Source organism: Rana temporaria, chromosome 2 (genome assembly GCF_905171775.1).
Source record: "Rana temporaria chromosome 2, aRanTem1.1, whole genome shotgun sequence".
Taxonomy (NCBI): Eukaryota; Metazoa; Chordata; class Amphibia; order Anura; family Ranidae; genus Rana; species Rana temporaria.
In genome coordinates, this window is record NC_053490.1 from 296,155,909 (window position 1) to 296,173,358 (window position 17,450).

At 41.3% G+C, this 17,450-nt stretch overlaps 1 protein-coding gene across 1 annotated transcript in view; it reads left to right on the forward strand.

Moving 5' to 3' along the window:
• GRIK3 (glutamate ionotropic receptor kainate type subunit 3) overlaps positions 1-17,450 on the forward strand; it is a 710,309-nt gene that overhangs the window by 403,281 nt on the left and 289,578 nt on the right. The window contains exon 6 of the mRNA XM_040337236.1: positions 9,008-9,181. Within this exon, the coding sequence (XP_040193170.1) occupies positions 9,008-9,181 (174 nt within the window). The remainder of the gene's footprint in view (positions 1-9,007; positions 9,182-17,450) is intronic.

Sequence of the window (17,450 nt, forward strand, 5' to 3'; positions counted from 1 at the left end):
ATGTTCTATAGTACAGTCTTTACATCCATTGACTACATGCAGAACACAGGGTCTTGTTAAGACATAACAAACAGGCATCTCTTCTTTTAGGAACCCAGTGCACAAGGGCTACCAAAATGTTTATGATGGAAATATCACCTTTTCACCTGACAAGGACATTTAATGCATAGTACATGTTGTGTGCTAGTGTCATACGCTGTTTAGGGTGATGGCTTTTAAATGTAGTGTCATTAGTATGCTGTAAAAGATAACAGATAACTTTTTTGACCTTTCCAGTCAAACAGTTATGTTTAACCGCTTCCGGACCACCCACTGTACATATATTGCGGCAGGGCGGCCCGACTGTGCAGAATGACGTACCTGTACGTGATTTTGTGCACGCCATGTAGGGGGCATGTGCGCACCGCCTCTCCCGCTGTGATTTGACACAGTGGGAGCCAATCAGAGGGTCGGGCGGCCGCGATAGCTGGCATAACCTGCCGATCGTTCACAGGGGACACGGAGCAAGAGTGTGCCTATGTAAACAAGGCACACCGCTGATCTGTCAGTGAGTAACACCCCCCCAGTTAGAAATCACCTCCCTAGGACATACTTAACCCCTTAATCACCCCCTAGTGTTAACCCCTTCACTGCCGTGTCATTGTCTCATTGTGTCATTTGAACAGAGATCAGTACATTTTTTTTTGCACTGATCACTGTATTGTTGTCACTGGTCCCCCAAAAGTGTCACTCAGGGTCAGATTTGTCTGCCACAATGTCGCAGTCCCACTTAAAAAAAATCACTGATCGCTGTCATTACTAGTATAAAAACAAGAATAAAAAAGCCATAAATCTAACCTATAATTTGTAGACGCGATAAGTTTTAGGGAAACCAATCAATAAACGCTTATTGGGATTTTTTTCCCCATAAAATATGTAGCAAAATACAAATTGGCTAAACTGATGAAGATTTTTTTTTTTAAGTTTTATTGGGAATGTTTTATAGCAGAAAGTAAGGAATATTGTTTTATATTCAAAATTGCTGCTCTTATTTTGTTTATAGCGCAAAAAATAAAAAGCGCAGAGATGATCAAATACCACCAAAAGAAAACGAAATTTGTGGGAAAAAAATACATAAATTTTATTTGAGTATAGCGTCGCATGACCAAACAATTGTCAGTTGAAGCAATGCAGTGCTGTACTGTATCGCAAAAAATGGCCTTGTCAGGAAGTGGGTAAAACCTTCCGGGCCTGAAGTGGTTAGATGGGATCTGTTGTGATTGTTTGAAATGCAACAGTTGTGCAGGTTGTACAAAAGTGTGATTCCACATACAGTATGTGTATCTTATGTTTTGGGATGTTTGTGCTGTAGCAGGAAAAGTCCCAATCCCCCTGCAGAGTTTTCCATAATCTAAATTAAAGACCCTCTCCCATAAAATTTGTGGAAGGTGCATAGAATTAGTAACAGGGGTGCTAATATATTTAGGGTTGGTCTTAAAATGATTGTTACATCCCATTAGTGATTTTCAAAGTGGTTTATATTTTAACCCCATCATATTGGCACCATAGTATAGGTATAGGCTCCAAAACAGACCATTGCTTGGATCATCATTCTACCACTACATGTCTGTTACAGGGCAGGGCTTAAATGTTTTTGTTATCTGTTTTATGTCCTGAATTTTACAACTTCCTTAGTTGCAATGAGCCCGCTTTGGTGAAAAATATAGAAAGAAGTCTTAATACCACCAGGAGTCCTGAAGAGGTTAACAGTTTCCTATCCCTTTTCTAGTCATCCGGTTTCCTGAAACAGCAGATCTTTGTGTGATTAAACACAATGGCCAGACATCCATCTCAGCCAAAGGATGCATTAAGTTTCATTTCTTGCGGTACCCTTTCACTTTCTGTCTGGCAAACCTATATAGCTGATTGTATGCCAACATTTTGGTAGATTACTCTCTGATTTTAATTGCTTTAAAGATACAATACATCCAGGAGTAATGTGAAGGGTGGGTTCAAGAAACTAATATACTCATTCTTGTAATGAAATAATTAAAACTGAAATACTTATTATTCTTTTTGCTCTCTTACCATATTGCATTGTGTTCTGTAAGCTTTCTATATTGTTTTACTGCAAAATTTGCAGGATCACTAAAGTGTATATATAGATCAATTGATAATTAAGAGACAATAGATTGCTGGTGTAGTACTCTACACTACAGAGTTATTTATGCAAATGAGATCAACCTATGTATGCTAATCCAACCATACCTTTTATATTCAAGTTAGTTAAGTATAGTCCTTCACAACACATATTAATATGTGTCCAATTGACATCTGAAGCATTAAGGTCCTATTCACATTTGTGCAATACAGTGTGGCAATTCGATGCAAGCACATTATAAATGGTTATGTTAAATCCAAACTTCAGTGTAAAGGTAGTCCCTTCCCACTCCCCTCTATCTTATCACTGAGTTAAGAAAACAAAATCTCTGTTTGCACTTACCTTAAGCTGTAATCACTTGAGCATCCAGCACTGGCTCCATCTCCTCTAAAGATGTGTCAAACTGCCCTGGGTCTGGGTCGAGTACGGTTCAGCAAAGAAGTTTGCATTCCAAACCGAAACCCCACTTAAGTCAATGGGAGCTGAACCTGTCAAATTAGAAATGCCCATTTTCTGGGGTGATGGGCAAGAGGGTGTCAGAAAATAGCATGATTTAGTGGGCTTTACCCTGGGAAACATGTACTGTAGGTAGAACAATACAATGAATAAACTCAAAATTAAGTGTAAAGTCCCATGCAAAGGAAAAAATCCCAGGTGACTGGTGATCTATTGACACAATGTAAAGGTGTATCCCAGAAGCGACATACTTCCAAATCCCAGTGAATCACCACAGTGAAGGCAAGGTGGGAGCTTACAAGATAATTACTTATGACACTCATTAAAGAGAAGTCATACAAGGAATTGTAAGTATGTACTGGCTCCATGGGACCTATGGTTCATTCACTATGATTACGGCAGAGCAGTATGAGTCACAATGTATCTCAGCAAATGCTGGGCATTGGGGCTCCATGTGCCGATTCCCCTGCTGCCACTTCCAGCAATGTCTCCTCTCTACTTCCTCCTGACTCAGTTGGCAGCAGAGGGGTCGGCACATGGAGCCCTAGAGCCCAGAATCTGCTGAGCTACATTGTGACACCTACTGCTCTGCCGTAATCGTATTAACCAGAGGTCCCATGGAGCCAGTACATACTTACAATGCCTGTTTGACTTCTTTTTAATGAGCGACATAATTATCTGATAAGCCTCCACCTTGCATTCCCCTCCCATTGGTGACATAAGAGGTTGGTAGCTATATAATGGGTGCCAGTATATGCTGCTTTCTTAGCAACCATTGACTGCAGGAAGCTGTCACATTCTTCCTCACTGAACACCCTTACATTCGACCCAAACACTGGGCTTATTCCTTTTTTCCTCTCTGTGTTCTTCCTGGATGGGTCCTTCTTCTGGGTGTCCACATCACTGCCCGCATGTTGTGGACAATTTTTATTAGATGGCCAAATGGGGGGCCCTTCTTAGGATCCAGAACAGATCTGATGCCAGACGGATGGGAGTGAAGGGGACCAGCAAGGGTCAACTTTCAGTGCTGAATTAATGGTCCCTGTGGGAGGAAACTGTGTCAATGAGAGACCTGAATAGGGGACTCAGGTAAGTATAACTGGCTTTACCAGCTAAAGAAAACTTTCCACAAGGCAGGATGGGTTAGAGGTGGGTGGGTGGTAGGGAAGGATAATAATTATAAATAATAATTTGAAAGTGTAGTGCATAAGAACTACCTGAATTTGTCTCACATGTTCAAATTAGCGAAAAAGCTGTTGTTCAGCTTTTAAGATTGGGGTTCTGAAATCTCTGATTCTGCCTTTACACACGAATAGTGTTGTAAATGCTTTATTGATTGACTTCCATTGTCTGTACTTTTTTATTTTGTGTTTTTTAGTTAATGAATATTATGTAGTCATCAAATCAAACAGGCAGGTGGAGCTTTGGGCTCCATGCTTTTGTATCTCCTCAGCCCCCCCAGAGCTAAGAGCCCTTAGTACCCCAGAGACATCCCAGAAGAGGAGGATTGGGGCCACTCTGTGCAAAACCCTTGCACAGAGGAGGTAAGTATGACATGTTTGTTATTTAAAATCTATGGGCCAAATTCTCAAAAAAGCTGCGTAACTTAAATTTCAGCAGTTAAGTTACACTGACTTAAAATTTCTACCTAAGTGCCTGATCGTCAAAGCACTTACGTAGAAATTACACGCCGTGTAACTTAAGTGCCGCCGTCGTAAGGCGGTCCTCCTCTCCTGGGGGCGTTTTAAATTTAAATGAGGCGCGCTCCCGCGCCGGCCGTACTGCGCATGCGTGTGACGTAATTTTCCCGACGTGCAGTTCGCGAACGTAATTAACGCCGGGCGGCTTTGAGAATTTCGACGGGACACTAAAGTTGCGACGGGTGAAAAAAAAAGACGCGCCGGGAAAACAAATAATTATAAACAAAAATGACAGCGTCGCTCAGCATGCATTCCTGAGAGGGAGAACTCCATGCCAATTTTCAAAGAAAAAAACGGCATGGGTTCCCCCCCCAGGAGCATACCAGGCCCTTAGGTCTGGTATGGGTTGTAAGGAGACCCCCCCACGCCGAAAAATTGACGTAGGGGGTCCCCCTACAATCCATACCAGACCCGTATCCAAAGCACGCTACCCGGCCGGTCAGGAATGGGAGTGGGGACGAGCGAGCGCCCCCCCCCCCCTCCTGAGCCGTGCCAGGCCGCATGCCCTCAACATGGGGGGGTTGGGTGCTCTGGGGCAGGGGGGCGCACTGCGGGCCCCCCCACCCCAGAGCACCCTGTCCCCATGTCGATGAGGACAGGACCTCTTCCCGACAACCCTTGCCATTGGTTGTCGGGGTCTGCAGGCGGGGGCTTATCGGAATCTGGGAGTCCCCTTTAATAAGGGGGCCCCCAGATACCGGCCCCCCACCCTAAGTGAATGGATATGGGGTACATCGTACCCCTATCCATTCACCTGGAGGCAAAAAGTAAAAGTTAGTAAACACACAACACAAGGCTTTTTAAAATAATTTATTATTCTGCTCCGGATGCCCCCCCTGTCTTCGTTATTAGCTCAATTACCAGGGGGGGCTTCTTCTTCCACTCTCCGGGGGTCTTCTCCGCTCTCCGGGGGGGTTTCTTCTTCCGCTCTCCGGGGGGGGCTTCTCTGGACTCCGGGGGGCTTCTTCCATCTTCTCCCCTCTTCCGCTGTTGACTCGGCGAACCCCGGTTCTTCTGCAGATGTCCGGTGCCTTCTTCTTCAGCGCTGGCTGCCTGCTATGTTTGTGTGTTAGCTCAATTAGTAACAGGCAGCCGGCGCGGTCTTCTGTGACGTCAGGGTCTTCTGTTCTTCTCTCTTCCGATGTTGACTCGTCGCCTGTTGTCGCTGTAATGATGGAAGCGCGCCTTGCATCCCATTTATATAGGCATCACCGTCCCATCATGCTCCGGCAGGTACCCACGTGGTGGGTGCCTACCCACGTGCACCCACCACGTGGGTACCTACCGGAGCATGATGGGACGGTGATGCCTATATAAATGGGATGCAAGGCGCGCTTCCATCATTACAGCGACAACAGGCGACGAGTCAACATCGGAAGAGAGAAGAACAGAAGACCCTGACGTCACAGAAGACCGCGCCGGCTGCCTGTTACTAATTGAGCTAACACAGAGCTAGCAGGCAGCCAGCGCTGAAGAAGAAGGCACCGGACATCTGCAGAAGAACCGGGGTTCGCCGAGTCAACAGCGGAAGAGGGGAGAAGATGGAAGAAGCCCCCCGGAGTCCAGAGAAGCCCCCCCCGGAGAGCGGAAGAAGAAACCCCCCCCGGAGAGCGGAGAAGACCCCCGGAGAGTGGAAGAAGAAGCCCCCCCTGGTAATTGAGCTAATAACGAAGACAGGGGGGGCATCCGGAGCAGAATAATACATTATTTTAAAAAGCCTTGTGTTGTGTGTTTACTAACTTTTACTTTTTGCCTCCAGGTGAATGGATAGGGGTACGATGTACCCCATATCCATTCACTTAGGGTGGGGGGCCGGTATCTGGGGGCCCCCTTATTAAAGGGGACTCCCAGATTCCGATAAGCCCCCGCCCGCAGACCCCGACAACCAATGGCAAGGGTTGTCGGGAAGAGGTCCTGTCCTCATCGACATGGGGACAGGGTGCTCTGGGGTGGGGGGGCCCGCAGTGCGCCCCCCTGCCCCAGAGCACCCAACCCCCCCATGTTGAGGGCATGCGGCCTGGCACGGCTCAGGAGGGGGGGGACGCTCGCTCGTCCCCACTCCCATTCCTGACCGGCTGGGTAGCGTGCTTTGGATACGGGTCTGGTATGGATTGTAGGGGGACCCCCTACGTCAATTTTTCGGCGTGGGGGGGTCTCCTTACAACCCATACCAGACCTAAGGGCCTGGTATGCTCCTGGGGGGGAACCCATGCCGGTTTTGAATTTAAAAATTGCCGTGGAGTTCTCCCTCAGGAATGCATACCAAATGCCGTCGCTGGAACGGGCCTTTACAATGTGTGACTAACTTTCCACATTATAAAACCAGCCCTAGTTTTGCGCAGGCAAATTCGGAACTTACGCAGAAATCACAGTGCTGAAATGCTTTGAAAATCTGCTTAAGTCCTCATTTGCATACGCAAAGCTGCATTTCAATGAGAAATGCCCCCAGTGGCGGATGCGGTACTGCATCCTAAAATCTGACCGTGTAAGTGTCTTACACATGTCAGATTTTCTGCCTAACTTTGGAAAAAGCCTTTTGAGAATCGTTTCCAAAGTTAGGCACAGACTGAACAGCAGTTAAGTCTGCGTATCTCTTTTGAGAATCAGGCCCTATATATATAAAACTCAGTGTGTGTGTGTATGTATGTATGTTCCAGCATCACGTCCAAACGGCTAAAGATTTTAACATGAAACTTGGCACACATGTTACTTATATGTCAGCAACAAACATAGGATAGGTGGTTTAACCCTTACCCACCCCCATTTGCCATGGTCGGGGTTTTTCTTTAAAGTCCCATTCAACTCTATGGGAAATACATGTTCCAGCATCACGTCCAAACGGCTAAAGATATTAACATGAAACTTGGCACACATGTTACTTATATGTCAGCAACAAACATAGGATAGGTGGTTTAACCCTTACCCACCCCCATTTGCCATGGTCGGGGTTTTCCGTTAAAGTCCCATTCAACTCTATGGGAAATACATGTTACTTCATAACTTCCAAACGGCTGTAGATATTTCGATAACACTTGGTCACATGTTACTTATATGTCCACTTAAACTATAAGATACTTAATTTATCCCTTAACTACCCCCATTTGTGAGGGTCGGGGTTTTTGTTTAAAGTCCCATGCAAATCAATGGGAAATGTATGTTCCCACATAACTTCTGTACGCCTATTTAGTAATAAATAAATTACAACCCCTTTAAGCAACCAATGCTCCTGTTAATGAGAATACATCATGAACTGTCATAAGCCTGGAATCTTTATATATAGATATATCTATATATCTATAGATATATCTATATATTTATAGATATTTATCTATCTTTCTATATATAAATAAATATATATATATATATATATATATATATATATATATATATATATATATATATATATATATATATATATATATATATATATATATATATATATATATATATATATATATATACTGTTTTTACCATAAAATTAATATAGTGTAGTATATAACTTCCAACACAATTTACAAATGTGTGAAAAATATACTTGATGTATAAAAAGTTTTGTTTTTAACTGAAGAACCCTGAAATCCCATTTTGTATTAATAAAGAAGTCACAGTCTAAGATCAACAATGTCCATGATTTAGAGCCTCTAGTAAATAACATATACAAGATATAAAACTCAAGCAAAACATAATTTTTTTTAATCTAATATTTTACTATAATGAACAGAGGTAAACCTAAACTCATGTTTTCTTTGGTTAGGAACATAGGCGTGCACAGCCTATTGCATTTAAGTGTGCACCCCAAAGCTCAAACACGCATGTGTGTGTGGGTGTCTACATATATATATGACCCCGTCACATTAATCTCCTTGCCGGTGCCATGAAAGGAAGTGTACAGGCACTTCTCTGATGGCAGAGCTGATAAGAGGGAGATCTTTCCCATCTCCCCGCCTACACACAGACTGATAATGCTAATGTGTAACAAGGTGATTAGGGTGTGCCCAGGCACACCCAGCATACCATGTGCGCACGCCTATGGTTAGGAACATCTGGCATAAAACAGCATCAAGGTCAAAAGAGGCTATACTTTAGCTTGTATCCCCAAATTAAGTATATGTGATTCATGTAATCACTTTATAAATGCAGAGATCCAATGAAGAATAACTGAAGAAATGATTCAAAATACTGTTTTTAAAGCACCCTACTGCTCCAAAACATTTTTTATAGTATGGGAAAATATTTAAGCTACTGTCTGGTTTTACTACTGTCCAGTGCTTTGCTAAAAAAAAATCAATTTTTTTTGTGTTAGCTTATTATTATTGTCTGTTTGTCTGTAGCAATTTTCCCTAACCTCCTGTCTGGTAATATGTAAAGGGGAAATTTTACTTTGAAACATAAGCAAGCTCCCTAGTAAACCATTAGTTTAAGCAGGACTGGATGTATGTTTTAAACTGACAGGGGTTTTAACCCTACCTTGCTCCATTTAAAACAAAAAAAAAAAGTTTTAAAGGTACAGTAACATATCAGAAGTCCTTATTTGGCCATGACATCTAATCTTGTTATGTGATACGAAAGCTAGTCAGTTGATGGGGAAAGAAGTAAAGTGGCACAGGCAGATGACCAAGGAGGACCACAGGAGTATAAATACAGGTTTTAGATTACTTTTTTTTAAGTTTTACTTTGAATGTACTGTAACAATTAAAATTTTCTTTTTTAGGATCTTTATGCTTTGGACATGGAGCCATATCGTTACTCTGGAGTAAATCTTACAGGATTCCGGATTCTAAATGTGGAAAACCCATATGTTACCACTATCGTAGATAAATGGTCAATGGAACGTCTACAAGCACCTCCTAGGCCAGAGACTGGACTACTAGATGGAGTGATGACGGTACGATTCTACAGTAATGATCTTGTTCATGTACAGATGACCAAGTTTTATAATAAGCATTTACAGTGGAATTTTAGATATCACTTTTATATTAGTTTGGGCTCAAATGGAGAAGGTGCTCACAACAGAGACAAGCTGCAGCTATGAATCAGCCATCTCCTTCATACAGTAGCTCTTCTCAAATTGGCAGCATCAGTAAGGGGGAAGATTGGGCTTCAGAAGTAGGGTTAGCAAGCACCTAAAAAATAGGACTACAAGATGTCAGGGACAACTCACTTACAGTACTTGGGAGGGGGGCTTGATTGAGCATGATCTCAGTACAAAAACAGAAATGTTGGCCACAGCATATAGTCCATTACTATGCTACCTCATACAATATATGTGTATGGCTGGCAGCAGGAAAAAGTGTATGTAAAGGAAAAACATATTTTTTTGGCTATACATACAGTATACTTGAAGTTGCTTATTTATAGCTTTGCATTTCTTTAAATTTGACATTTTTTTCACAAAAGGGCACAATTTAACTAGATTAGTTAAGCCAAAGTAATGCCGCTCTAAGTGAGTGACCAACTCTCACATGTTCTGAAGTGATTTAGTAACATGCACAAGTCTAGAATATTGCTACACTCCTTGGTATCTTTTTTGAAGCATTACAATGATGTCATAGGTATGACAGGAACATTAACCTCCCTGGCGGTATGATTCTTTCAGAAAAAACATGCTAAAAGCGGTACCATTATTTGCAAGGAAATTTGGCGTTTTATATTGTAGGTCTGTAATTTTTAGAAATAACTCACTTAAATCTGACCAAACAAGATTCTAATAGGCATCCCGTGTATTACATTTTTTTAAAAACAAAATTATAAATTATAATATAATAAATAATTATAAATAATTATAACAAATAATAATATAATTATAATAAAAATTATTCAATAATGTAATCAAATCAAAATCACTGAAATTTGCTCAGTTGCAGAATTGTCGCTGTCATTACTTTTATTTTTTTATGACGAATTTCCCCACAAATCGCTATCGCACAATTCTGCAAGTGATTATAATTTATTATCGCTGTTTTTTAGCTGATCTAAAACTATTTTTGACATAAAGGGACACTTTTGGTTGCTATGGACAATCTACAGTTTGCAGGGAGAAAAAAAGTTTTTTATTATATAAAATGACATGCAGGACACTGGGCAGACCACTAGGGACAGGGGGGGTGTGTTTTTTTTACATACAGTACTGTAATCTATAAGATTACAGTATACTGTGTGTATAGTGTTTGTTTACGTTTTTGAATTTGGCGCCGTTCTCCGTCCCCGTGCGTCGTAACGTCGCAGGGAACGGAGATCGGCGTCACACGGAGGCACTATGTGAATCGAGCGAGGTCCCGCTCGCTCACACAGCGCGGTGGCATCGCTGGATCCAGGGACAAGGTAAGTAAAAAGTGCCTGTGGATCTAGCGAGGCAAGCCCGAGACTGACACGGGGTTACCGATAGTAGCAAGAAAATCTAACCCTGTGTCAGTCTCGGGAAGACCGCCAGGGAGGTTAAAAGGTGATGCATTTTGCGTTAAATTCATCTCTTACTCAAACCGCACTGCAGCCATCAGCTTTTGCTTGATTTATTCTTATTCAGCCGACTACTGGCTTCAAAGGTAAAGTAATGTGGTGGCTATATAGGCTCCATTTACTTTCACAGAGCAGGTTGCACGGGGCTCTCCTCTCTGCCGGAGGCAGCTCCTCCTCCCCCTGTGGTTCCTAGGCTCTCCTGATTTGCCCGAGCCAAAATTACGGAGCTTCAGGATGGAGAGTGGTGTGAGAGCAAATCCTATCCATAACTTGATCTCACATGTAAACAAAGAGCCCAGAAGAAACAATAATTATAGCTCAATATTTAACCACTTAAGCCCTGGACCATTATACAGCTTAAAGGCCAGGCCACTTTTTACGTTTCGGCACTACGTCGCTTTAACTGACAATCGTGCAACGTGGCTCCCAAACAAAATTGGCGTCTCTTTTTTTTCCACAAATAGAGCTTTCTTTTGTTGGTATTTGATCACCTCTTCGGTTTTTATTTTTTGCGCTATAAACAAAAATAGAGTGACAATTTTGAAAAAAAAAAAATATTTTTTACTTTTTGCTATAATAAATATCCCCCAAAAATGTCTAAAACATATTTGTTTCCTCAGTTTAGGCCGATAAGTATTCTTCTACATATTTTTGGTAAAAAAAATCACAATAAGCGTTTGATTGGTTTGTGCAACATGTATTATTTTATTTTTTCTAGTAATGGTGGGGATCAGCGATTTTTATCGTGACTGCGACATTATGGCGGACACATCGGACACTTTTGACACCATTTTGGGACCATTGTCATTTTTACACCGAACAGTGCTATAAAAATGCACTGGGTACTGTAAAAATGACACTGGGGTTAACCAGGAGGGGGTGCTGTAGGGGTTAAGTGTGTCCTAATGTGTGATTCTTACTGTGGGGGCGTGTCTGGACGTGTGACATCACTGATTGTTGTTCCCTATGACAGGGAACAGACGATCAGTGACAGGTTCACTGGGAAGCATGGGGAGAGGTTTGTTTACACTTACCTCTCCGCGTTCTTCCTCTCTGTGACCTGATCACGGGACACTGGCGACGATTGGATCCACTGTTCCCGCAGGGATGGTCACGGAGAAGAGGACCGGGATGGCTGGGATCTTAAAGGGGACGTACATGTACACTCTTGTGCCCAGCCGTGCCATTCTGCCAACGTATTTAGTTGTGCGGCAGTAAGTACCGTAGTTTGTTGCCATTCCACGAGTGTGTGCAATTTTAAAGCGTGACATGTTAGGTATCTTTTTACTCGACATGACATCATCTTTCACTTTTTAGAAAAAATTGGGCTAACTTTACTGTTTTTTAATTTTTTTATTTGTTAAAGTGTATTTTTCCCCCCCAAAAAAATCGCATTTGAAAGACCACTGCGCAAATACGGTGTGACATAAAATATTGCAATGACCGCCATTCTATTCTCTATGGTTTCTACTTTGTTTTTCCTAATGCCTTGTACACACGATCAGTTTTCCTGTCAGAATAAACTCTATAGGTTTTTCCAACAGAGTTCCGACAGAATTCCGCTCAAGCTGTCTTGCATACACACGGTCACACTAAAATCCGACCGTCAAGAACGCAGTGACGTAAAACACTACGACGAGCAGAGAAAATTAAGTTCTATGCTTCCGAGCATGCGTCGAATTGTTTCTGAACATGTGTGGTGTTTATTCTGACGGAAAATAATACAGATGATCGGAATTTCCAAACATGTTCTCTATCTAATTCTGTCTGAATTTCCGACAGAAAAAGTCAGACGGGTCATACACACATGGAAAGCTCCCGTCTGACTTTTTCCATTGGAAATTCCGCTCGTGTGTACAAGGCTTTATGAGGATTACATTCATATTTTAAGCTTGTTTAGGGGCAGGAAAAAAAATACTTTTTGGTTTGCGTTTTTGATTGGAGTTTACCGGCAGAAAAAACGTAAAACTCTCCTTAACTCATCTCAACTTTGTACGTAATTTTATTGCCAAAAATTAAGATTTTTACGTGTGTGAAAAAATTAAAAACAAATACTCTACAGCTGAATTGGTTAACGTTTACAAATATTAATTATTTATTAAGATTTAGCAACAATTATTGAAGTTATTTTATGTGCAATAAAAAATGTTGTGCTTTTTTTAATTGAATATTATGGGGTGTGATAAACATTTGTAAAACTATCATACAGTAGGATGTAACAATCAGTAACACAATCTTTTAATTCTACAGGACTTATGATTTCTGAATATATATGGTTTGGGGGTTTTACTAAGTGAACTATGTGAACTCTACTAAACTACCGTAAATTAAACAAGATGTCTTATACAGGTTTAAAACATTGGGTTCAACATATAAAAAGTGCACAGAATAATAAAAAATAAATAAAAAATGTGTTGTCTATGGCAATAAAACCAGATTCTGTTTCTTATTAACCACTACCCGACGGGCGTACGACTTTATACGGCCGCGGGGTGGTTCTGAATCTCTAACTGGCCGCATTTTTATGGCCTGCGCGCGCGTCCGGCGGCGGCGCGCGTGTGCTCGCCACATCGCTGAGATGCTGATGCGAGTGCCTGGCGGCCGTGATGTCTGCCAGGGACTCGGGATCGGTGGCTACAGGGACAAGACGTGGAGCTCTGTGTGTAAACACAGAGATCCATGTCCTGTCAGGGGAGAGAGGAGACCGATCTGTGTCCCTTGTACATAGGGACATAGATCGGTCACCTCCCCCAGTCACCCCCCCTCCAGCTACAGTTAGAACACAATTTAGGGTACACATTTAACCCCTTCCTCACCCCCTAGTGTTAACCCCTTCAATGCCAGTCACATTTATACAGTAATTAGGGCATATTTATAGCACTGATCGCTGTATAAATGTGAATGGCGCCAAAAATGTGTCAAAAGTGTCCGATATGTCCGCCATAATGTTGCAGTCACGAAAAAAATGCTGATCGCCGCCATTAGTAGTAAAGAAAAAAAATTAAAAAAAATAATAATTCTGTCCTCTTTTGTAAGCGCAATAACTTTTGCACAAACCAGACGCTTCTTGCGATTTTTTTTCCCCAAAAATATGTAGAAGAATACGTATCGCCTAGACTGAGAAAAAAAAAGTTTTTTAAAAAAAATTGGGCTATTTATTATAGCAACAAGTAAAAAATATTGTTTTTTTTTCAAAATTGTCGCTCTGTTTTTGTTTATAGCGCAAAAAATAAAAACCGCAGAGGTGATCAAATACCACCAAAAGAAAGCTCTATTTGTGGGGAAAAAAGGACGTAAATTTTGTTTGGGAGCCACGTCGCACGACCGCGCAATTGTCAGTTAAATTGACGCAGTGCCACAAGCTGAAATTTCACCTGGTCAGGAAGGGGTATATGTGCCCAGTAAGGAAGTGGTTAAGGTTGAATATGTTTACATCTCTCCAGATTTAGTAAATTAGGCAGTTATGTTCTCAATATTAAAGAAAATGCTTGACAAAAACAAGGAGACTGTCATTAAGACTCTGGTCTTCCAAACATAGTAGCTGCTGGCTGTTATGCTGACCCTTCCTAAAGTGCATACTTGTTCAGAGTCATTGCCTAGGAACAGAATTGGAGCTAGTGAATTAGAAAAACAGCTAAAAAATAAAAAAAATTGAAGGAGGTCAGAAAATTAAGTTTGAATGCCTGTGTCCTCTATCCTTGATAGCTTTACTTTAACATGTTCCAAAAGTTAGAAAATAGTCTTTTACTACCATGATATCAGAGCTGATTTATAAAAACTAGAGTTAAATCGATTATAACAAAAGTAAAGGTTCCTTTTTTTATCTCAAGAATTACACTTTGACTGGTTGTTCAAATTCTGGGACATGAACTCTAATATATATTTGTTCCTTTAGTACAATCCATTTTTTGTCTTTTTTTATCTTCACTTTACTTTACCACATTTTATTCAGACTCTCCATCACCTTTGTTGCTTTGTGACCTTATTAGTTTTTTCAAAGTTTCTGCTTGCTGCTGGGAGAATTTCAAACATGTAATTTTCCTTGTGTAGCCTGTGGTTGTATCATTGCAAGCATTGGGTTATGCCTCAATCACTTACAACCTCTTCAGAGTCCAGATGCCACTAGCCTCCAGTGCTGTTTATCATCTGTTCTAGCAGTAACGAGGACACAAACACACATAGAGGATGATACATTGGCAGACTCAAAGGTTCCAGGTCATTGGGCCAGTGTACTGAGGCAATTCTGGAGCGAGTTCACCAATGGTTCCCACACTGATGCTAATATGGTTTCTTTTTATGAGTATTTCTTATTTTTTAAAAGACCAACCTCTGGTGAATTTCAACTACTTCAACTAATAAGACTATCATCTTCAAAAGGAAATAATTTAACACATAATACAACAGTTATTTTATTAAACCTACTGAGTTTACTAAAATGTTTAATTAGGGCTATAAACTACAATCACCAGTGTTTTAAATAGCAACCGATCACATTCTATTACCAAACAATTTATTAAGAAAGTTAGAAAATTAAAAAAATATTTTACATTGCTGCTCTGAGAACAAGTTTTTTTTTAGGTTTGCTCTGTTTTAAAAAAATAAATAAAATAGCTGTAATCAATAGAAGCTTGAAAAATTAAGTTAAGAGTGGTCCTCAATTACTGACAATCAGAAGACTAAGGCCCCGTACACACGACCGGTTTTCTCGGCAGAATTCAGCCAGAAACTCGATGGGAGACGTATTCTGCCGAGAAAACTGGTCGTGTGTACACTTTTCGCAGAGGAAACCGACAAGGATTTCGTCGGGCCAAAAAGAGAACATGTTCTCTATTTCCTTGTTAGTCAATGGGAAAAGTTGGCTCACCGAGATCCTCGGCGGCTTCACAAGGAACTCGACGAGCAAAACGATGTGTTTTGCCCGTCGAATTTCTCGGACATGTGTACGGGGCCTCACATGCTTTCGATATACCGAGATAACATAGGAAAAATATCACCTGTGAGGAGCTGGATTCACAGTTCTACCTTACAGAAAAAAAAACAGGTTACAGATGGTTTGGTGAACCCAACAAGAAGTTGTCAAACACCAAAGTTATTGAAGTCTATTGGAGCTGAATCTTGCATTTTTTGGGGGCTTTTTCAAAGTTTATTTGCAAGATAATGTTAGAAGCTGGGCACTGACACAAGTGAGTAATGCAAAAAAAAAAAAAAAAATGCACAAATGCAGAAAAATATATATAAACACTGTTCAAGTAGAAGAGGGTCTTTTAATATGGCTTACAAGACTACACTAAAAATACACAGAACACTCAAGTAGAAGAGAGTCTTTTAAAATGGCTTACAAGACTACACTGAAAATACACAGAACCCTCAAATAACATTACCGTATTGAAAGATGCCTTAAAGCTGAATATGCAGTTAGGGAGCAGTGTGATAAAGTCCTTTAAAAGTGGCACATTTTGTTTACAAACAGCATCCGGGGATCTGCCATTTCGGGGTGTTAGAAACACCAGAACTAAATGAAACATCCACCAGCTGGCTTTTGCTTGTAAACAAATCAGCTGGGGATCTGTCATGTAACAGCACTAGCACTACTGCTGCTAAGTAACAGATCCTGGCCATCTGGTGTTTTTAAACAAAAAAACTGGGAATCCTGAATGGCATCATTGACCAAATATGGTTATGGCAATATTTAGCAAATGGTGTCACTCAGAATCCCTAGCCAGCTTTTAGACATATAGCAGTAAGCCAGGGATCTGTCATTTGTCATGGGAATAACAGAAGGGAAGCCATTGAAGGTGGTAGATCACTGGGATTAAACAGAAAGTACATCTCTGGGTGACTTGATGTTGTTGGATTTACATCAGGAGACATTATTTAGCCACAAATGTTTCCCAGGACATCACACCAAAGCTCTATGATTAAAGTGGTTGTAAAGTCATAAGTTTTTTTTACCTTCATGCACCATGAAGGTTAAAAACCTTCTGTGTGTAGCAGCTCCCCCAGCCCCCCTAAAACTTACCTGAGCCCCATCTCGATCCAGCAATGTTCATGAGAGCCTTGGCTCTCTGGGGACTTGCACCCCTGATTGGCTTTTGGCAACAGCAGGAACCATTGGCTCTCGCTGCTGTCAATCACAGCCAGTGAGCCAATCAGAAAACGGAAGGGTGGAATTGAACCGCCACTTTGTGTGTGAATGGACACACAGAGCCACAGATCAGGAGGAGGGAACCGGCAGGAGAGAGGGGCCAGGAGTGCCATCATGGGACCCGAATAGAGAAGGATTCAGGCTACTCTGTGAAAAACTGCTGCACAGACCAAGTAAGTATAACATGTTTGTTATTATAGAAAAAATAATATTTTAATATCGCTTTAAGCCCTACACAGGTAAAACTTGTTTGAGGGACTTTCCTGATGGGTGGGAAGCCAGCTGAAGCCATTTTGTGATTATTTGTTTTGTGATTCGCTATAATAGTGTGCTGTCCTGAGAAACATTTATTGCTATATGGCCAGGCTTGACATTCTCTTATCAGTGACCCAGCACCCAATGTTTGAACCAGCTGGTACATCTGACAAGGGTATATGAGTGGTGCTACTTTTTGGGGGGGGTTTATAGGAGATACTGTTTATTTTGTTTTAAATAAGTGACTTTTTGATGTGTGTGTTTTTTAGTTTTTTTCATATTTCTTTTGGAATGGGTA